This window comes from Neurospora hispaniola (assembly GCF_033458365.1).
Source record: "Neurospora hispaniola strain FGSC 10403 chromosome Unknown B0T23scaffold_1, whole genome shotgun sequence".
NCBI lineage: Eukaryota > Fungi > Ascomycota > Sordariomycetes > Sordariales > Sordariaceae > Neurospora > Neurospora hispaniola.
In genome coordinates this window covers 296,378-318,193 of record NW_026944406.1, presented here as the reverse complement: position 1 = coordinate 318,193, position 21,816 = coordinate 296,378, and the positions used below count along the sequence as shown (strand labels likewise).

At 52.8% G+C, this 21,816-nt stretch overlaps 4 protein-coding genes and 1 non-coding gene across 5 annotated transcripts; 1 reads left to right on the top strand and 4 right to left on the bottom strand.

Annotated features, from left to right (window-relative positions):
* Positions 1–665: 665 nt before the first annotated feature.
* On the bottom strand, positions 666–2,979 carry B0T23DRAFT_368552 (uncharacterized protein). The gene is made up of 3 exons (XM_062836449.1): positions 2,053–2,979; positions 1,507–1,989; positions 666–1,449 (listed from the first exon to the last, which is right to left on the bottom strand). The coding sequence occupies exons 1-3, from the start codon at positions 2,833–2,835 to the stop codon at positions 1,015–1,017; spliced, it is 1,701 nt and encodes a 566-aa protein (XP_062696411.1). The 5' UTR covers positions 2,836–2,979; the 3' UTR covers positions 666–1,014.
* A 5,388-nt stretch (positions 2,980–8,367) lies between these two features.
* Positions 8,368–9,571, top strand: B0T23DRAFT_433656 (uncharacterized protein; the record flags this gene model as incomplete). Its single annotated transcript, XM_062840458.1, has 3 exons — positions 8,368–8,486; positions 8,522–8,760; positions 9,004–9,571. 3 exons carry the CDS (start codon positions 8,368–8,370, stop codon positions 9,306–9,308), a joined length of 663 nt encoding a protein of 220 aa, XP_062696410.1. The 3' UTR covers positions 9,309–9,571.
* Positions 9,572–12,105: 2,534 nt separating this feature from the next.
* On the bottom strand, positions 12,106–12,213 carry B0T23DRAFT_t1. Its single transcript has one exon. It is a non-coding gene; the product is annotated as a tRNA-Lys (tRNA).
* Positions 12,214–12,603: 390 nt separating this feature from the next.
* Positions 12,604–16,208, bottom strand: B0T23DRAFT_328367 (uncharacterized protein). The gene is made up of 2 exons (XM_062835682.1): positions 13,708–16,208; positions 12,604–13,595 (listed from the first exon to the last, which is right to left on the bottom strand). Exons 1-2 carry the CDS (start codon positions 15,763–15,765, stop codon positions 12,993–12,995), a joined length of 2,661 nt encoding a protein of 886 aa, XP_062696409.1. The 5' UTR covers positions 15,766–16,208; the 3' UTR covers positions 12,604–12,992.
* Positions 16,209–18,351: 2,143 nt separating this feature from the next.
* Positions 18,352–21,065, bottom strand: B0T23DRAFT_740 (PARP-domain-containing protein). Its single transcript, XM_062841723.1, has 3 exons — positions 20,190–21,065; positions 18,851–20,134; positions 18,352–18,782 (listed from the first exon to the last, which is right to left on the bottom strand). The coding sequence occupies exons 1-3, from the start codon at positions 20,859–20,861 to the stop codon at positions 18,657–18,659; spliced, it is 2,082 nt and encodes a 693-aa protein (XP_062696408.1). The 5' UTR covers positions 20,862–21,065; the 3' UTR covers positions 18,352–18,656.
* Between the last annotated feature and the right edge of the window lie 751 nt (positions 21,066–21,816).

Here is a 21,816-nt window from a genome sequence, read left to right as displayed (position 1 = left end):
AGCCCTATAACCACACCCCTAACAGCGGGGTCTATAAGGTCCATCCAAATGACACCTCGATCAGGTCTCCGCTGTTTGTGAACCTCAATGGCCAACAACCTTGGTGATCTGCTGACAACACAAGATATCTGCCACCAGACAGACTGTCTTGTGTGTTGTCTTGGTTCATCGAGATCTCTCAAGACTGCTGGTAGGTACTACTTGCCTCTAGCATCTTAAAACGCCGTTTCAATAACAACATCACCTAAAGTGCCTGCTCATTCCAGTCCGGGATTTTTGATATTAGGTAGGTATCATTGAGGTATTTTCGCTATGTGGTATCTGTAGGGTAATGTAAAGGTATTTTGTCCTTCCAGCGCTCGTAACGTGATCTGCTCTGAAGCAGTCAAAGTGCCAATCTAGGTCGATGCCGCCTTCATGGAAATGAAACTGAAAATGCAGAAAATGGGAGATGGAAGTAAACGCAAAAAGAACTCCTTGCCAAACAGACTTGTGCATGTAAATCACTCAGATAGGTATCTTCATCTTCACCTTCATCGAAAGGAACCTTCAAACTGCGCGCAAAAAGATTGTGGATATCTAATTCCAAACGACCGACCAGATAGGAAAAAGATGATCCTTAAAACGCCCGATGCCCATGGATATACGAAATCCAAAAACTGAAAAAAGCAACCGCAGCCGCAACAACAAACAAGCAGAGATGCATATGCCATGCCCCAACAACAACAACAACAACAACAACAACAACAACAACAAGATGAGATCAAAAAACCAAACGGCAGCCCAACCACGCTGCGATCATCGCTCATAGGAAAGAACCGTAGACAGAGAAAAGAAAGAGGAAAATAGTACAGCATCCCTCGCCGCCAAAGGGAGGAGAGAGATGTGATGTTCATCGTCATGTCCATCAGCCTTCATTCATCTCCTCCTAGGCGGCAACACCCTCAATTCGTTGCAATCATCATCATCATCATCATCATCCGCAACATCGTCATGATCAATGCACGAAGAAAGTCACATGCCGCGACCAAAGAGGACGGGCACGCGCATGCTCAGTCTCCTCTTCCAGCTCTTGGACCTGGGGTTCATGCCAGGGTGGACGGCGCCGTTCAGCTCCTCGGTCTTGTCCGAGACGCCTATCTTCGACGAAACCTTTGGAGCTGATACAAGAGCGGACTCGGCGGGCTCGGCGCCGGTGCGGTCGCCGGCGGTGGACTTGGTCTCCGCATCGGCACCAACGGTCCGGGGTTCTTGGACGACACCGAATTCCGCCTTTTGGTCGTCGCTGACCGCGAAGGAGACAACGGACTTTGCGGCATCACGTAGGGCGATTGGGGATGACTCATGCTCATGCTGCGCCTCGTCCTGCCTCTCGGCGGCGGCATCGCCGAGCTGTTGCTCAGGTACATCGGAGGAGTCGACTTCATTGTCAGCAGGTGTGGTCTCAGCCTGTTGGTAGCGTGTTAGTCGTGCTTCTTGTTCTGGACAATCAGGATTCGGTTCTACCTTCTCTGTAGTCTGGGGTTCGGCATCCTCCTCAACGGCAGCCTCCTGAGAGATCTTGAGCGCATCCTCAGTGGTGGACTCGACAACCGTCTCGCCGCTCTCGGGAATGGCGGAAAGGTGGAGGTACTGGTTGGCGGCCTCGGTCTCGGCGTCGACGGCCTTGCCCTTGTCCTGCTTGGCATCCTCCTCGGACTCGGCCGAAAGCTCGGAAACGCCAGGAGCAGACTGCAGCTCCAAGAAGCTGTGCCGCTTGCTGGCCTCAGCCTCGCCAGGAGTAGTAGGCTCCCAGAAGCCAGAGTCGGCTTCCCGGTTGACGCGAGGGCGGAAAGGGAGGTCATGAGAAGCAGCGTCGAGCTCCTTGATGACGGGCTCAGTGCTGAGGGTGATGGGAAGCTCGTCACTGAGCTCCTTGCCGGAATCCTTGCGGTCACGACCGTGAAGCTCGGCCTTGGTCTCGCTCTTGGGCACAACGGCAGCGACGACCTGTGTCTCAGTCTTAGCCTCAAGGTCCGACTCAGAAGTGTCATCATCAAACAGTTCACGAACCTCGGACTCGGGGACCGTTTCGGCCTCGAGCTCAGATGGAGCCCTGTTGACCTCAACTTGAGCCTGCTCAGGCTCGGCCTCGACCTCAGGTGTGGCCTCCTCGGCGAGAGGAGACTGCTTGCGTTCGTCTTGAGAGACATCCCTTGTCCTGGAGGTGGCTCGGGAAGACTCGGCCGTGGTGATGGGGCTGGCAAGGCCCTGCTTGGGGTTGGTCATCTGCTCGCAGCAGACCTCGAGAACGATCCTGAGCAGGATCTTGTTGGGGGAAAGGATGTGGCTGAGGCGGTTCAAGAGATCGGTGCCGAGGAGGGAGCTGGCATCGTTGAGGTGGAGTCTGATACGCTTCTTGAGGTAGCCGATGAACCACTGGTCGGTATCGACAAGGCTCGGGTACGCGTCACTGGCGACCTCAAGGAGGGTGGGAAGGGCCATGCCATCGCCAAACTTCTCAATGTTACGCTCGGCAAGACGAACAAGGTCGGGGAGCTCGTAGGCACGGGCCAAGATGTAGACCTTGATGGCCGTCTTGAGCTCGACTATTTGCTTGGCCAGCTTATCGGCACCCAGAGGCTTGAGAGACTCGTACTTGTTGGTGTAGAGGTAGTGGACAATGACATGGCCAATCTCCTCGGAAACGGTTGGGAGTTCTGGGCTCTGGCTGTCGTAGGCGGCATAGAGCTTGGGGGCCTTGTTCTTGAGGACATCAAGGGCAACCACCATAGGGCTGGCGAAGGGGAGGTTGCATGCCGGGCTGGCATATGGACTGTGTGTTGTTGTTAGCATTGTGAAGGATGTGTGTGATGTGGATTGCTACACTAAGACGATAGTGTGCAATGTCCAGTGAGGGAGGGAGGTGGATGATATAAAAAAAAAAGTGAAGAGAGATGGATGAGGCTCTACTCACGAAGTCTCGGGACGGTGGTCGATGGGGACCTTTTTGGGGACCGTCGAGAGGTGACCCTGCGTCTGGGGTTGGCCAGGGAGACCGGGGGTCTTGGTGGAGCCGGACTTCTTTTTGCGAGCCATGCCGATTAATTTGGCGAGACAGAGGTCGTGAGGGGGGGTATGTAGACCGGGAGGTATGTACTGCGTATGATGCTTTGGAACTAGCGGGGGGATGAGTGACACTCTCGGAATGGACCGAACTGGATGGCGGGATCCTATTTCTCGGGAAAATAAGATAAAAACAAATAAAATCAAGGGGAAAAAAAAAAGATAATGATGCGGCTGCTGCGGCTTCGGCGGTGACGTAGAACCGGTTTGTTTACCTGGTATCTCGAGGTCACTTCCTAGCTAGTCGATGGGCCCCCTCCTTGGTATGGTTTGATGGATGGGGACCGGATGGGGAGATGGTGATCTCTAGTGTGTACAAAGCGGGTGGGGGGTTGTATCTCGTGGTCGCGATGTGAATCTTGCTGATATCAAAATAAAAATAAAAAAAGGAGTTTGCCCGAGAAGAGGATGGAGAAGCAGCTTTTATCATGGCAAAGTTCCTTATCATTTGGGATCGCCCTTTTGCGGGTTAGGCGTCAATCCCGCCCACTAACGCGTCCGCTTACTGCGAAGGACGCCCACTACGCCCACATTCAGTGCCGAACAGATCCGTATAGTCGATAGCGTGCCCAAGTAGCCTCTGGTAGTCTCTATCCCCGACTCTGGGTTGGCCCACGACAGCGGCGGCCAGCATGGGAGCGACATGTAGGGGAGCCACATTGTCTAAGCGTGCGGCCATCACTCTGTCTTGTATGGTCCTCGTCGGCCTCTCACAGGCCGCCCTGTATGCGGTATGTATATGTGATCTCTCATCTTTCATCGCTCCTTGTCGCTGCCTTGCATTACATCCGAAGGTCGAACCGCTTGCGAGCATCATGATCCCATGTTCACCACCGCCACGCACAGGAGTAGCGTATGTACCTATCTGGACCAAGATCGCCACAATGAAACGAAGGATATAAAGACGACAGCCAAAGAGAGTGAAGAGATGAGCAGACGCTATGGACTAGGTAGTCGGCCTAGGCAATGACTGGCCTCTTGTCGACGACCCGTCCGGAGCTTCGGGAGACTGGAATGACGAGAAAAGTGGGAGGAGGAGACTGGACCTACTATGGACTCATGGAGGAAAGACGGGAGTGAGTGGAAGGAGGAGGAGCACCACCAGTCCAGTCCAGTCGCTAGGTCGCTGCCTCTCGCGTCGTCGAAAAGGACTCGTTCCCTCGTCGACGGATGCACCACCGACTCTCATGAGTGGAGCAGCCTAACGCAAGCACACCAAAGCTAGGGGTGGAGCCAAGACATGGCCCAGACAGCCAATGAGAACCAGCTTGTCTTTCGAATCGGGAACCAGCCCCGCCATGGGTTCTTGACTTCTTACCAATCGTTCCCAGCAGTCAGAGAGTGAGACCCTCGCCGACGATGTTGACTGGATGCTGGGTGCAAGGGCCTCATGTACGGTCTGCTCAAGCGAGCTGCAACTGTCACTCGCTGGCGGCACCGCGTGAGCTCGAGTTTCCGTTTTGTGAGAAAAGAAAGGACCCCACGCGTGTGGCAGGCGCTACAGTATGTACCAACGCTACCTACCTCTTAGAAAGAACCCCAATTGTCAATGTCGACAGGTTTCAGAGGCAAAAAAGGCAAGAGGTAAACAGTCCAACTCCACCGCGATGTCCCATCTCGCCCGGTTATTCGCTCTTGTGAGTGCTGTCATGGGAAAGCCCTTGCAAGAACAAACTGACACTTGCAACTAACCTACCTCTAACCGGGGTTTTTGTTTACATACCTCTTTCAGTTCCGCTAACAGAACAGCCACAGGGATAGAGGGTGTCTGTTAGTTGTAAAGGCTGCTGGTCGGAAAATGGGGGCCCTCAGTCAGTCTCCAGTCAGAGTCAGGAAGTCTGTCAGACAGGGAACCGAACCGGCAGCGAGGCAAGCCTCATATGACAAGGGTCCTAGGTGCCGGGGGGGTGTCTCTGCCACGTAGACACCAACCACCGCCAGGAAATGTGCGATGAGTCGCATTTGTGCCGTTCTGGGGAGCATTGATGATCGGAGATTTGATACCGACGGGTTTTCCTGGCTGCCAAAAAAACACATGCACCCATCGACCCCTCCGTGAGTTACAGTGTTTGCATGAAAATGGGCGAAATTAGGAAGGAGGGGCAATCCACGGACGCGCACAAGAACGAGTCGGATTAAATCTGGGTGCGATGACAAGAACACTAGTTCTAGTATTCAATTATCAACGACCACCACGCAAGAAAGGTGGGTATTGGTTGTATCTCGGGCAAAGGCCAACTTCATCCCCCACGGGTACGCGTCCAGTGAGTGTCTCCAGACTACAGTACATATCTACACACTACAGTACCTTACCTATCTCACCAACGGCGACGACTCATCGGCCGCGGGCGAGATTCCATTTCCATTCTCACCACATTATCGACAATGTAACGCGCGTCTGCACGACTGGTACTGTACCACTCAACCGCATATGTAGAGGTATGTAGTATCTTATGCATACACAGATACGCCAAGCATTCGCAAGCATAATCGCCTTCCACCTTCCATTTTCCCCCTCTCAATGCCCCCCCCTCCATGTCGTTTTCCATCCATCCTAGGCCTGTCAGGACCCCGGAAGATCACAGAACAATCACCACCAACCACCGATTGTAAAAAAGCTTTTTGCGGTTTTGCAACAGGTCTTGGTACGGGTATCCCGGACAGCTCATTGACTCGCAATTGACCTCTCATTGCTCTCGCCCGCCCTCCCGGCATGGAAGGCAATATCCGATGTACGAGGCACGGAAGACGCGAAGCCATGCGAATTGAAGTTCGGCGTCTAGAGGGCGGGTGACTGAATGGTGTGTACACGAGAGGAGGGCGGCATTGGGCATTGATCTCAGGGGTCAAGACACACCGATGGCAGCCCTCCTGTGTGCAACAAGCATACCATAGAGGCAAATTAGATGGTGTGGGAGGGAGGGCGGCAATGGCGCCTCCTTGGTCAGATTGTGTGTGTCTCTGTGTGTGTGTGGCTCGAAAATGTGGCCTCGTAATACTGCCTTGTTCCAGAACTTCCGTTGCAACTCGTGACATTGTCTCTGGTGTCCAGGCGAAGCAAAACATAAGCCGAATGGTCAGACTGGGCATCCAGATCAACCAAAGAATCTGAGGCGTCGATTTTTCTCTTTTCTTATGGAAAGCGGTACATTTGGCACTGGGGCGTCTACGGTTGGACAATGGCAATCTCTCATCGACATGGCCGCCATGCATTGCGATCATGATCTTGATTGAGAGCACACAAGTGCGTGCACGCTGCTGACCCCAACGACGGCAAGCGTTCGTTCATTGATATCGCCGCAGAATAATTATTATGCCCGCCGACAAGGGTTAGGGTCCAATTGCAGGGTTAACTTTCCGCTTTCGAGCCGCTTTCCCTCTTCCAATGTTGCAGCGCTAAAAAAATGGTAGAATGCCGCCTTTCCGGGATTCTCAGACGACAAGGAACCTCGACCGGGGTTGTTGCGTGTAAGTCAGTGCTGGGGGACTGGAAGGGGAGGGGGTCGAACAACGGCACGGACAGGGGAGTTTTCTTGCTTGTGATAGTAGCAAACTACATGAAATGTTGACACCGCTTGCTGACAAGGGCGCGCGCGACATGGAGGCATTGTTGCAAATCCCTCTAGCCACCAGCCAGACGAGTGGCACACGTATTGGAGACCGTTTGCAATGATCAGCAGAGATTGAAGATGGTGAACAGCCTCAGATGATTTTTGGTGGATGGAGAATGGAAGATCAATCCAATTCCCATCAACCGATGAGAGCACGTGGAGACTTGTGAGACGCCCCCCCCCCCCCCCCCCCCCATGAAAGCCCATGACGAACGGAGGTTTTGAGAGGTTTGAAGAAAACATCCTGGTACCCTGATGGTGGCTTGGTATTTTGGACCGACCGACGGCTTTAGCAGATGGATGGAGCAACTTCAGCTGGCACTATCAAAACAACCCCGAAACAGCGAGGATCCATTTTGTATCAACCGAGTATCAACCGATCAATGGAGCGCATCAAAACGACTTACACGATAATAAATGGATCCCGCCTGAACGGAGCTGCTAGTGTGTCCATCCACCAGCCGCGCGAGAAAGACAAGACATCAAACGATGAATGGAGTAGTGTAAACAAAACAAAAGTTCCGAGACACCAAACGAAAGCATAAAAAAAAAAGAAGGATGTTCCATGATGTGGCTGGTAAGCTGTCAACCCTTTATCCTATAAAAAGTCAAGACATGGATGGACATGGGGGCTATAGCATTGTCTTTCATCATGAAGATAGCTCTGCACACTGCACTACACTCACCTTTGTCCGGACCTCCCCTCCTCGGCATTTACCCTTGACCCTTGTGTCAACCTCCTACGCTACTCAAAAGGGTTCAAAGATGGTTCGGACAACCCATGATGGTTCACCCTTCAAAAACACCACTAATACAAATGCGGGGAAAGTGGGAAAAAGCTACCTCTGTAGTGTACACCATGCCAGCTTGAAACTGCGCGAATGGGGTCCCCTTGATAGTTTCGGAGCTACCATTCAGTCATCCTTGACCATGAAGTCTGGACTTTATACGCTTCCTTGTCGTCCTGCGAGATGCGAGCGAGCTACACCGAGCTGCGACCTGCGAGTTTGTCAGTCGGCTGGGGGGTCCAGTCGCTGTCGGATGGACCCTTGAGATTCTGATGACAGGCATAATCATCATCATCATCGGCATTGCCTAATTCTGCTTCCATGTAAACACATGCCCCTCCATTCTCGGAATATTTTTTTTGTCTTGGTGCTCGTGGTAATTGTCGTTCTTATCAGTCTCTCTTCAGCTGAGGTGCTGGGGCTCTGTGAAGTCTTTCCTATTTCGCACTAACATCTTTATGAAAGCGGAGACCCTTAACAGCTGGGATGTGGACGGCGGGACAGGGATCGGCCCCCCCTACGGTAAAAGAGAGGGACCTCCTTGAAAGATAAGGTTACAAAGTCAGACACCGAAAGGGTCTCCGGGTGGTGGTGGTGGTGGTGGTGGTGGTGGTGGTAGAGGTGAAGGAGACCACCAAGGTTCACCACCGGAGCCGACACGCTGGTCGAGGAGTGAAGGGCCGCCGGGAGCGAGGATGGAAGACCCTTGTTGTCAAAGACAAACACACATGAATGAACCAGTCAGAAAACAAGGAAGTTGCGTTCGATGTGATGTGGACTGGGACACTGAAGAAAAAAAAAAATCGAAATAAAAAAAGAGGGGTCCTCCTCCATCTGTCGACTTGGCCGTCAATGCGAACACCATGATCGTGGGCGGCTTATCAACAACATCCAAGACAAGATACATCGGCTCCGAGACCCTTCGCACACAACCACTTGGTAACTACCTAACACGGGAGATCCACCCGAAGGAGTCAAAAGTGTGTGCAAAGGGTTCAATTCTAAACACATGCCAAGCCAAAGAAGCAGCTCAACGCACTGCATTGCATCTTGCATGTCATTGCATCAACAACAAAGATTGGACCATTTCTGGTTGCTTTCAATGAGCCGCGTGATCACGGGTCATGAAGCTATGAACTCACCTCGCGTCAACGCTAAAGCGTCGAGCGACGACGGAGCTCTGTACGGGCAAGTCGGCGACGACGACGACGACGAGGTCGAGCAAGGGCCAGCATCACCTAGCGGGCAACGTTCTGGTTGGTGCAATTGCTCCGGCGCGGCGCCGGTGTTATCCACGTGCATCATCCATCATTCACTTTTTTTTTTCTCACACCGTCTGGACGTGGGAAGGGGGATTGCCAACGGGTGGATTGGTGGACCGCTTTCTTGGACAGGGAAAGCTTGTTGCTTGATGAAGAATGACCCCGCCGAGCTACGCACCCGGACTACCTTGATGGGGTTAGTTGTTTTTCTTTAGTCGTGATAAGCCTCATTGCTAGCTCTTGAGCCAGTCGAGAGAAGTGCGATGTGCGCCAGCGATGGCGATGGCGATGGCGACGGCGCTGGTTGCTTGGCGGTGGACGATGTGGACGGTTGGATGATGCGGGACTATCAATCTCAACGATGTCGGTGGCCCGGTGAGTGGCCTTTGACTGACGATTGCGATGCAAAGCTCACCAGTCCAGTCAAATCGTCAGTCAGTTGCAGGAAACTAACAACCAAAGTCAGCCTCGAGCAACTCCGTTCGACCCGTATGAAGCTCCAGTCCGTTACGCAAGAGCGGTGCATGGATCCCGTTGGATAAGGTGAGACACATTCAAGCACCAGATCGGGGAATTACCTGCGTAACAGAGGTCACGGACAGATTGTGGCATTGTGCTCGGGGACCGCCAAGAGTGACGATCCCGTGATTCGGATCCCGTGCTGCCCCGGTCTGGGAATTGCCCGCAGCAGATAATGTGAATATGTGATGGTTTTCCGGGCCGAAGTGGTAAGCTGAGGTGATCGGTCGTCGTTCTATGGCCGAGCGGGGTCGGTCGGTCCAGCCAAGGCCAAGCAAGAGAAAAGAAAAGAGCAGGCAGACGACCCGAAAATGTGTCACAGAGATCTCACTGGATCTCGGAGCGGGAAATCTCTATGGAGGGAGCTCCAGCTGGAGTCTACACTAGTGGAATCGTACCACAATGAAGCCCATTTTGACTTTGGCATTTCCCGGGCACCAAAATCTGGACAAGGAACCCAAAACCTGGCACAACCTGGAAGAACTGGTGGAGTGCAAGATGCAAGAGATCAGATGAACTCTTGGTTTTTTCCTCTTGTCCTTAAAAACTGAAGGTGTTCGTTTCATGTTTGCAGAATCATCAGCCGTCCAAAGTCCGTCCAAACATCGGATGCTCGGAGTGGGCCGTGCGCTACGGTCGCTACAGGCGGCAACCGTGCGATGTGACGTTCTCCGGCGAGCGGCGTCTAGTGTACACTACATACAAGTCGGAGACGATGATGACATCAGATCGTTGCACGACAACTTGACAACCAACGGCTGCACCATGATGAAGACGTCCAACGACGACGACCATTGTTGGTTAGGTACTCAGTTCGTTCCTGTCTCCTTGGATGCCGTCGAACGAACGATCCGATGTTAAGGCGGTCAATCACAACAACAGATGAGAATGTCAATTGCCGATGGGAAGGCGCTGTCCAAACTTGAAAGTCACACAGCACAGGAAGCATCATCCACCACCCGTCTCCAATGCGACCACCGTGATCCAGACCCCGCATTCCGCAATCCTGCAGCGGAGATATCTTTTGTGGATGACTCCCCCATTCCACTTTCCATCAGCCCAGGGCTCAGAGCAATTTAGAAGGCAGTGATTCCACAACCGACGTAACCGTAGAGAGCCAAAGCCCAAGCTCAAGCCGAAGCCCGTCATCGAGCGTGATTCGAAGCCTATAAAGGACGCCAAGTTCCAGCCTGCATCCATGAAGCCCTGGGCACCTCACAATCTCTGCTTGCGATACCCCGGGCCCAAAATCCAAACCACGAAAGACCTCGAAGCCTGCGCTCCAGCCTTCAAGGTTGGTGGAATGGAAGGATGCCAAGCTCGAACCACAGCCCGGAAAGGGTGTCAAAAAGGGATGGCAAGACTGACTCTGAGCCTGGAAAGAACTGCGAAGCGAAACAGCCACGGCCTGGAGAGGACTAGAAGCTGACCGAGATAGTCTGGATGGTCAAGGCTGGTGTTCATACGAAGAGAAGAAACAGCAGATTGGAGAGGGAGGGGAGGTTTGACTTGGGCCTGGAAATCGACGTCTCCGCTCCTTTGAACCCGGAGATGGGTCGAGTCTTTCCCTTGAGGCAGCCAAGTAGGGAGTTCGGCGCTGGCAGTGTTCGCTCCAATTCACTGCTTCACAGAAATACTTGTACTAACACCATTGGGCTCCTGAGATTCCGAACAAGAGTGTTGGTGGGAGTACGCAGTACCAACAGGGTCTAATGTGAGCTTTGCTCCTACCGCGGGTGTCTACCCGGGTGTTTGGGCAAGTACTTAGAGTTATCCTATGGGGACACTGGTGTTCTTGGAGCTGTAGCGGTTTCCCTGGATCCCAAGGTCCAGTTGTGGTGGACGGGACTTTGATCCACCAACTGACGGAAAAGAAAAGAGGGTAATGTAGAGGAATATGCTATAATTTCCCACCCACAAGCTTAGCACGAACAGCCGCAAATGATACATACACCGAATTGTTCCCTAGAATTGAACATGCTCTCAACCTGTTTGTCTGGGCACCTATGCGGAGAACTGGCAAGCCTGGCTCAATCTACCTAGTGATACTCAGAACAAGCTCGTCACAATTAACTTCCTCTTGACTACCGAGCAGTGACTTGAAGCGTTAACCAAGGCGATAAAACCGCGGTGAATATCACAGGACCACGACCAACAGTCCTCCAAGGTTCACCGCGTATACGCTCATTACTAGGTAAGTAAGTAATAGAGATCAAGAATGAAAAACCTCTTGCTCAGGAGTCCTAGACTTCTTTTCAACATTGCCTTTTCATCTTCTACCCTCGATCTGAACACAAGATACTCCCTATGACAAAGCAGTACAACACTTTCACGCATTCAAATCTGACCCCAAGGACTATATATCCACTATTATCAAGAAACTTTACTGTTCATGTGTCTCCCCACCTGGTACTTTCCTGCTTTCACTTGCAAGCCACAGCAGAGTAGGTAGGTACCTACCTACCTATGTGTCTTCCCACCCCATTCCCCCAGAGACATAAATCTTGATGCACCGCTCGTCCAGCAAAAGTGCACTGGTGAAGTGGTAGACCTACCCACGCTCCTCTTTTTCTGCTTTGTTGTTTTCCGAGCTCTGCAGAACAGACATCGTTTATACATCTCCTCACCTCAGCTGTGAATGTTTCAGTCTACCTATACAGCCGTGGACCTCAAGTGTGAGGTAATGCGAGGGGTGGGTGAGACGAAGAGGAACGCGATGCACCTAGGTACCTACCTCTACCGTAACCAAAACCTGAAAGCAAAAAGACAGAGACAAAAAAAAAAAAAAAAAAAGGTAGAGAAGGAAAAAGAAAAGGAAACTGTGCAGTCCGGGAGTCGAACCCGGGATACTCAACTCGGACGACTTCCGTGGGGGCCCCCAGCAGTCGTGTCTAAGGAGCGAGCGTACTACCACTATACTAACTGCACTTTTTTTTTTCTTCCTTGTTGAATGGGACTCGGGGGGGGGGGGGGGGGGGGGGGGGGGGGGGCTGCTATATGAAGGGCCGGTAACAGTTAGAGCAGTTAGAGGGAACGCGGGGCAAGGACGTGGACATGGAAGGTACGCAGCGGTTGGCTGGGAGAGTAAGGGCGGGTAGATTACCGTGTACCTTACGCGTCGGGTGTTTGCTTCCTGTGTGTCTGGTTTGCGGTGTCCAGTCCGGCGGTACTGGTTACCAAGGAATAGGATCACGAGGCTAAAGAGGACAGAGATAGGAACACGCTTACGGCTTTCTTGTACCAAGGTAAGGAGATCTATGTAGTGATAATCAACTACTGTAGCGTATCAAGACACGCTCGCCCGGAAGGCAGAAGATAGTGCATACCCAGGTAGATGAAAGTATAGTGAAGTTGAGTGAAGTCCACCAGAGATTCTGCAGGGTCCAGCACCCGTCCAACCCGTAGTGGTCTTGTCTGTACTCATGGATAAGGCAAATGGTTTTCCTGATGATGAAAGGGGTATCTCATTAACTTCCCGCTGGGGGTATGTTTCTACTCATGACTTATCTTTACAACAACTGCAACAAATGGACCACCTGTTGCATCAACGTGCCACCTCCCAGCAATTAATCCCACCTTCTCCCTGACCTAACGACGTAGTGCTTCCACCTTCCACGCCGAAGATGTCCTCACACCTATTCCGTCCTTCTCTTATCCTCCTCTCCTTTTTTCCCCCCACATAGGGTACCATCTCTCAGAACGTCCCATCAACCATGATCCCCATGAAACTGCTGTCCATTCCCATTCCCATTCTGATTTCCATTGCCCTGCCCTTGTTCCTGTTCCTGCCCTTGCACCGTCCAGTCACCACCACCGCCCAACCCCATCGGAAATGGCGACAATCCCAACCCCCACGCGTCGGGAGCAAAGAACTCAGTCATGCCCATACCGACCCCGCCGAAATTGATGCCATTCACATTCAGTATCTCTTCAAAGGCGTTGGAGCCGGTGGTTATGGCGGAGGCTTGGGAAGGTGCAATACCTGGGTTTACACCACCTGGACCTACTTGCAGTGGGGGTGGTGCGGAGCTCGAGAGGGGTGGAAGCATTTGGGATGTTGGTTGTTGTGCTTGTTGAGGATGCGGTGGGACGGGCGGTGCCATTGCTGGTTGTAGCAGACTTTGAGAGGGGCTGAGTTCGTGCGGGTTGTTGATCAAGGGGATGGGACCGGCCATGGCGACAAATGGTGGGCCGGGAGAGAAGGGCGCGGGAGTGGTGGGTGTGAGGAGGTCGTTGGGTCGAGGAGTCTGGGGAACTTGTACTTGGCTAATGGGGAGGCCTTCGGCTAAGAGTTTTTCGATGTCGGTTTGCTTTGTGGGTGTTAGCGTCGCCCATCTGTACCTGGCTGGGTGTAGAGAAAGTGGTGGGAATGGAAGGAAAAGCAAAGGAAAAGAAAAGAAAGGTAAAAAGGGGCAAACTCACAATAGCCCTGCTCGCCGGCCCCGGACACGCCAACCTCGCGACCCTCAAACAAACACTGACCATCTCCCTCACTCCCTCCGCCGACGGAGCCGGCGACTGACCCCTTTCGCGAGTTTGAAACGAATGATACAACACCCGTCCACACTGCAAGGCGCACCCGGACAGATCCACATCCCCCAACGGCACACTGCTCTCTCCCAAAGCCAGTACTTGAGCAAACATATCCGCCATCGCGCGAGCGTGTCTATAACACTCTTGTCTTGCCCATTCCACCAGCCCTTGTCTTTGGCCATTCTGTCCCTGCCATTGTCCTTGTCCTGGAGCCGCGGGGCTACCAATAGCGCTCCCAGCCAGCTGCGCCAAACTACTTGCCGACAATGCCTCCTTCAGTCCTGGTAAGAAGAGTCGATACAAGTCCAAGTGGCACTGCCTCCACCAGACATGTGTCATGAAAAAGATGCCCAGCCTCGTAGAGTAAGACCGTAACCGGAGATTCGACTCACTCCACCGGAACGAAGGCGGCAGCCTCGCTTCGAACGAGTCCAGCTCCGCTTTGAACTCCGCGCACCTGAGCGGGAGTTGCATCAGCTCGTTCGGGTCAGGGTTTGGCCCCACGACGCGCAGCGAAAGCTGGAGGATCCGCGTCCTTAGCCAGTGCATACGGATATGCAAGGCCGTGAATCCCACAGCGTCGGGGAGCTGGATTGGTTGTCCGGATGGACCGGGTAATGGTAGGCGCAGTGGTTCGGTGACTTCCGGCAGATCGAAATCAAAGTTACGCTCGTTACATGGCAATTGAACGCGGATTTGTCGTTCTGGATCCGGCCAGAGGGCGAGTTCGGTCTGCCCATTGGCGAACCAAGCGTCAATCATGTAGATGGACCACATGAGTCTGCGGCGGGATTCCTGGGCGAGAAAGCAGAGGGCTGGGTTTTCGACGTTTAGGCGGAGCACGTTTGCGAATCTTGAAGTAAGTGCGTGTAGCATGAAGGCTGCTGAGAAGCGTTTTGAGAGAATTCGATGCTTGACGACGATTACCAAAGCCTCGAGGCGGGTGATGCTTCTGTTTTCTAGTTCGGATGTGCAAATGGAGGCAGCCTCGTCGATGCATCGGTTGGAAAATAATTCTGGGTCGGCAACGGAGACGGAGGGGCCCAGGTCGGTTAGTAACGCGGCGATGCCGACGATGGCGAGCAGCAGGGCGCGGTCGAGCAGGCCGGCGTCGTAGCGTTCCATCAGCGAAGCGCGGTGAAGGAATGTGAACATGGGCAGGTGGTGGACGTGCCGGAAATAGTTGTCAAACGCGCGCTTGACTATCGGATCGTCGGGTTGGGGGAGGTCGATGCGGCCGGATGCTCCTGGGTTGTTGCTGGGGATGGGAGCGGGACTGGCGGTGCTCCGGCCACCTATGCTTCCGTTGCCGTTGTGGTTCATGTCGTCTTCTAGATCTCGGGGGTCATCGAGATGCATGCCGTTGCCTCCGTCATCTAGAACCATTTCGCTGGCGTCACCAAGGGAAGAGTTGTTTATCCCTGGCAGAGCTAGACCTCGCTTGCCCTTTCTAAGGACACATGCAATTCCTAGAGCCCGACATCGTTCGCAACCCCGATGCCCTCCGCTTCCACTTCCTCCTGGCCCGGATTTGTTGATGATTCCGGAGCACTTGGCTTTCTTGACATGACAACTCTGACAAGCCTGTCGGGCTCTGATCCTCCTTAATCCCACCACTGGTGCTATCGTGGTGGTACTGGTGGATGCGTTTCCCTCCGTCTCTGTTGGGGCCAGCCTGTCGACGGAGAAGGGTTCGTGGGAGGTGACTGGGTGACTAGCTCCCACGCCGGCGTTGATGCTCGTGGTGACGATGGTGTTGGGGTCGTAAGAGCAGGTGAAGCCTAGCCGCTCGCAGTTGGTGCACTTGTCTGGCCGGCCATCGCATTTGACTTTGCGAGCGCGGCAGGTGATGCAGGTGCGTTTCTCTGGGCGGGAGCTGGGCCTGCCAGTTCCTTCCGTTCCATGCCCGTGGTTGGATCCGGGTGTGGGTGGTGAGCTCATGTTCATCCTGAGCGCGGAAAGCGCCCGGGTTTGGAGGGGCGCGTGACGGGTGTTTAGTCAATCCCTGGATGCGTCTTTTATGGTACAAAGGGCGAGAAAAGAAGCTGGTGTCAGCTAGTGTTGGTGATGGCCATCGGGTCGATAGTGTCCAGTGAGTGAGTCAAGGGCTGCGGCTTTCCTGGTCCTCGGCTGAGATGCTCGTTTCGTGTGTTTCGTCCGGCGGTCAGTTCCGCGGGTGAGTGAGTATCCGTGCTCCTCTTTGCGCCCTTCGATAGAGGTATTGATATGCCGCGAATGAGAAGCGCGTTTCCGTTGAGGTATATCGTTCCCGCTGAAAGGTATGAAGGCAGGGAGATGGCGTGAAGCCCTCTCAACTGAAGTAATTCTCGATGGATGATGTCCCCAGACAGAATCAAAGGCTCCCTCGATAATGATCAGCCACCTTGATGGTTGAAAGTGGGGTTGGCGACGGAGGCTGCGGACACCGGGCGCGGCCGGGAAACGCGAGCGCCAAGACTTGAAGTCTCCAGTTTTGACCCACTATAAAATCCGGGGCAGCCCCCCTGCCGCAGAGAGCCGCCCATCCCCCTTCCAACGACATTCCATTATTCATCATCACTTTCCATCCAAGGACGGTCGACCAAAAACGGGCAAAGTTGTCTTCCTATTGCTTTACGTCTTCCAGGGAATATCGCTATACATTCCGTTGCTTCAGTCTTTCCTCTTCGGGCTTTCACCTGTGGTATGGCAAGCGTTGGGAGCCAATCCTTCATCACCTGGTCATCTAGGTTGCTTTCCACTCGTTCGAAGCCTTGTGACTTGGGGCGCGCTTTCTTTTTTGTTACAAATATGTATTCAGCAGCATCTTTAACACGTCCACCTCATCCTTTATTTCCGCCCCTAGCCAAGGTGAAGAGACGCATGCAATAACCACAGAGAAGCCTTACCTTTTCAGTATGATGAAGACTCTATGGACTTTGTGTTTGTCTTGGAAGGATGCTGACGGCGGTCAGTGAGGGCCGGCTTGAGGCTTGACCAAATGGGCTCTGGACATGGACGATTGCCTACCTGCACAGTAAATGTACCTCCAGAGATGGGAATTCCACCCAGAGCGTCTGGATCTGCGCTCATCATCCGTGAGCACCACACGGAGACACAGAGACACCAAAGGGAAACCTCACATCGCACTCGACAATACCTAACTCTAAAGCAACACAAAGTTCGATGCCCGAATGGCACCGTCAATAAGCAATGCGAAGAAGGACTACCCTGCAGGTCAATGCGATGCGATAGGCATAAGACCAGCAACACATCTGCGCACCTAGTTCCACAGCGGCCGAGAGCTCCTTAGCTACAATAAGGGCACGAGAAGTCCAGTCCTTTGCTTCTTTTATTGGGAGAGAAAGGTACCTACCTATCGTTGTAGTTCCCCATACCATCATTTCTCTTTAAGCTCTACATGGTACAAGGAACCAGACTACCTACCTAAGGATTGGAACTGTCTCCGCACCTTATGTCTCTATAATCGTGCGGTGACTGTGAATGTGAAAGTTAAGTAGTACCTTTTTTGTTTCCTATAGAGGCATCCCTTCTTTTTCCTCCCCGCGTGCAATTCCACAATAAGGCGTTAACAGAAAATATAAACCGATAGCACGTCTTACAAACCTCTTCAATAATATACTCCTATTACCTAGAGGTACATTATATGTACCACCTGGCTAGCCCAGTCTCAAAAGAGTCAAAATACCTAGGTACCTAGGTGTTGGAAACCATTGGACTACCACACGGCAACCCGTATATATATATATAAGACTAGCTACCACGCTCCCTGGTAGGCTTCTCAGATACCTCCGAAAGGAACTCTCTCCGTCGGACTAGAGGTAATCTAGCCTACTAGTTCAACTTCCCAAAAACGTCGTCCTACAAGCCGTAGAAGTTCATATTTTGGTAGAGGTATCCGCGTGGGAATTATTGATGTTGACGGCATATAGGCAAGGCGTATGCACTTGACTTGCAGGTCTGCATCAATACCTAGGTAGGTAGAGATACAGATCTCTATTCAGAAAAGAGCCCAGCACTCACAATCTACTCAAGAGTGAAGTATGGCGCCAGTATCAACGTGCAATGTTGGTACCACACTTGGCTGGCCTTGAAGTTGGATGTGCGCTTGTAATAGTTTGCCAGTAGAGCCTTGAGAAGTTATTGGATCAAAGGCTGGACGCGACCAGGACATAGGGCCTCCAGGAACTTACATGTACACTATCGGCCACCCCTCTCCTTCTTCATCTTAACCTATTGGGTACCTATATACAGGTAAAATAAAAGCCTCCAAGTGACTTGCAGGGTATGCGCCTCAGACTTCTTACGTGCTTAAGACTCTTGCAGCTTCTACATGTCTTTGTAGAAGAGGAAGGTCAAGAGCGGCATTGTCCTCTGCCTGCTCCCGTTGACGTTCGACTTCCGTCCCATTGTCAGTCATTACCCGCGTCCAAAACTGCAGCTCACCATGTCCACGGAGAATCGAGCCAGCGACACCATGGTGGCTTTGGTGGCTATTTCCTACCTGGCAGGCCAAAAGGTAGACGACGAAAGCTGAGAAAAGGCGTATATTTGCTCTATATACCGAACCGAATAGCTCGTAGCAAGCACTTTTCAAGAGGTCTGGTGCTTATTCCTCGAAAAGCATCTTGCAGACATCGCAGGACCCAGTTTGTAAAGTACATTAATCTCGTAAATCCTTAGAGGTAACCAGGCAATGACAACAAAGAGCAATGAAACCCACAAGGGACCCCAACCAAGGTACGAAAGACCAACTTTTCCATCTCCTCCATTCAACTCCGAAACTCCGCGCAATACCCCAACCCAACCCAGATCGACGATAAAGAAACGAGAGGGGATTAAGCTATCTTGACACGGAAAAGATATCTCAGACGAATCTGGGCAACATCATACGCAATGTACTCGTTGTACAACAGAGAACAGCCTGGGACGTTTGTGTTGCCTGGTTTGACCGAGGTGTCGGGCTGAACTTCTCATTAGCAACCATCCCTTCCTTGTCAGTATCAAAAACAGAAGCGAGAAAATAACTTACCATCATCACCCCCTGCAGTGCCGGGTTCACAACGCCAGCATCCTTCCACTTCAACGGGCCAGTTCCTCCCTTACCCCACGTGGAAAGCATCCCGTTCTGCTTGGCGTGCTCTCCAGCATTGTAATCGGCACCAGTCAACTCCTGGATGGGGTCGCCAAGCTCAGCCTCGCAAAGCAAGAGGAGTGCCGTGCCATTGGAGAGATATGCACAGCAGTAGCCGGCCGATTTACTGGACATATCCGCCAGATAGACGCCCTTGCCAAACATGTAGCCATTGACGGGCGCTTCCGGCGGCGCGATGCGGAGACCCTGGCTGAGAATACCGCCGAAATTGGTGGAGCGGGAGCCGTGCCACAAAAGCTTGCGATTCTTCTTGAGCTTCATCTTGCCGTCGGCATAGTCACTCTGGTCGAACCGGTCGAACTCGCCCTGGCGCTCGATACGGAATATCTCCTCCACTTGGTAGTTGAGACCGTGAGTATTACCCCGTGTCTCGACCAGGTAGTCTGCCAGTTGGGCAAACTCGGTGGAAGCCCGATCCAAAGGCGTCATCTCCTGCATCTTGAGTCCTTGGTACTGTCTGTCCAGGGGATGCACATCGAACTGAGTCTTGTCGATTCTCATGATGTTGCTAGCTTCCTTCATATCGCTCAAGTTCTCAAGCAGCTCGATTTCCTGCCTCAGCTGCTCGTCGGCCGCAATGACAGGTGGTCGGTCACGACCGAACGCGTGCGGAATCACGGAGTAATAGGTGTTTGATAAGTGCTCGACCGCTTGCTGGTACGGTAGACCATACTGGGAGGCTTTGGTGGGGTCGGCGAACAACTCAGAAAGATTCTTAAGCGCCTGGAAGCCGCGCATGATAGTGGCCTTGCTGAGCTTTCCCAATGGTAACTTGTTGCGATCGTACTTAAGTGCCGCCATGGTGTTGTCCATTAACTGCTGGTTGAAGATGAGTTCCATGAGCTTAGCCACTGAAGGGTGGAGTGTGCATTTGGGAGGCTTCTGGTCCTCTTTCTCTTCTTTCGTGGCCGCGCCGCCCTCAGCTTCCTCTTCGTCATCGGATTCATCCTTATAGTTCACCTCGACAAAGGCGTACTTCTTGGGCTTGGGGTTATCACCTCGGTTGCTCCAGAGCAATCCGGACTTGTCCTTGAACTTCTTTTCAAAAGTTTGCAGGGCATCTTGGAGAGACGGGCAGTCGATGAGCGCGTGCTGGCCGGATTCTCCGACACGCCCCCAGCGCGTCCAGACAGCGCACCGGCCGTTCTGCTGCGTCAGAAGCTATTTGATGAGTTAGTCTGGGGGTGCGGCAGGCGACGTTGTGACGATGACTTGCCTGAAGACGATAGAACTTGTTGTTGTTGCCAGTGGAATTGGTCAAGTTCAATGATGCGTCGTAAATAACACCATCAGGATCAACATGAACGGCGTAGCCATATGGAGCGCCGGCGTCCACAGGGATCTGCACAGTCTTGTCTTTCAAGATTTGACCCTCGCCCATGGCCCTTTTGGTTTCGAGTTTGGACCTTTTCAGAGTGTCCTCCTCCTCACCATCAGCCTTGGCGCCATCCTGCGCTGGCGACGGCGATCTCTTTCTCTTGGTGCCTCTGGTGTCATCGCCGTCGGTCTGGGAGGCAGTATCTGCGTCAGCCACGGAAGCGTCGCTTGCGGCATCCAAAGAGGACAAGTCCAGAGCGTAGTCCTTCTCGGGCTGTCGGGCGTTGGTCTCTTTGGTCTTCAGCAGCCAGTCGATGCTGACAACGGGGATGCTCATTCCGTGTGCCTGCTTGACTTTGGCGCTTATCTTGTCGGCGCTCTTGTCCGAGTAGATTACATGGGTGACGCTCTGCACGATGGTAGTCCCGGTGGTGTTTGCTCCGAGGGACTCTGCTGTTTTCTTGTGTTGGTCTTGACCGCCAACAAAGGTGCCGCTAAAGACAATGCGACAGTCTTCAAGCGGAAGTTTGGCTGGGGCAGCCGCTTCCTTCTTTGCTCGTCTGGGCGGCATTGTGACGGACGAACTGACGGGGTCTCAAGAGGAAACAAAGGTGTGAAGTGTGAAGGCGCGTCCGAAAGTAAACAAACAATGGGGCGTGTGTGTAGTAGAAGGGCGAGACAGGGCACTCCACGACCGTGTCAAGGTTGATCAACAACCTCAAAGTCGAAGTGAGATGGACCTGATGGAAAACCCGAAGAACTTCAGCTGAGAGGGCGAGTTCAGTTGACAAGAAGAGACGAAGGATGAGTGCGACAAAGGAGAAGGAAGGAAGCAGCAACTCGGCTTCGGGAGATATCATTTCATTTTCTATCTCCTGTCGAGCCATACAAACAACCCATCTGGGGTAAGCGCGCTCAACGTGCCTTCCAGGCAACAGCCGCCCCTGCTCTCCCTCTATTGAACCACTTTGACGCCAATTCATCGCGAAATCACGGGACAGACCGCAGGAGAGTTGCCTGCTCTTGCCATTTGTTCTTCAGGCACGGCAGGCAGCTCATCAAGGTGATCCACAAAACGCCAGGCAACAACCACCCCTGCATTCCAAATTGGCCAAAGTGACGTGATGCCAAGAGCTGGGGTAAGTACCTAGCTTTCACTTTGGAGCTTTGGGGTTCCTCGACAATGAAGAGATGCCGCGCCGACAACAAAGGACCATCTGTCGTTTCATGATCACAAAACATTATGTCTTGATTGATTGGCCTACGAGGGTTATAGCCCATGGGAGGAGTGTGATAACGGTAAGATGCGATTGCGGTCAACTCGAGATCTCACAGTCCGTGGCTTCGTTGATTGTTAGCGTGTGGGGAGAAGTGTGTGATCTAGAGAATGTGATTGGTCCAGATACTCGAAAAACTGGGGTAAAGAGAGAGTTCTGAAGAGCCTCTCAGTATTTCCAGAAGCAGTAAAGTGAAACGGTGTCTAGTTGAGGCGACCCCCCTTGTAGGGCTCATTTGCAGCCAACCTG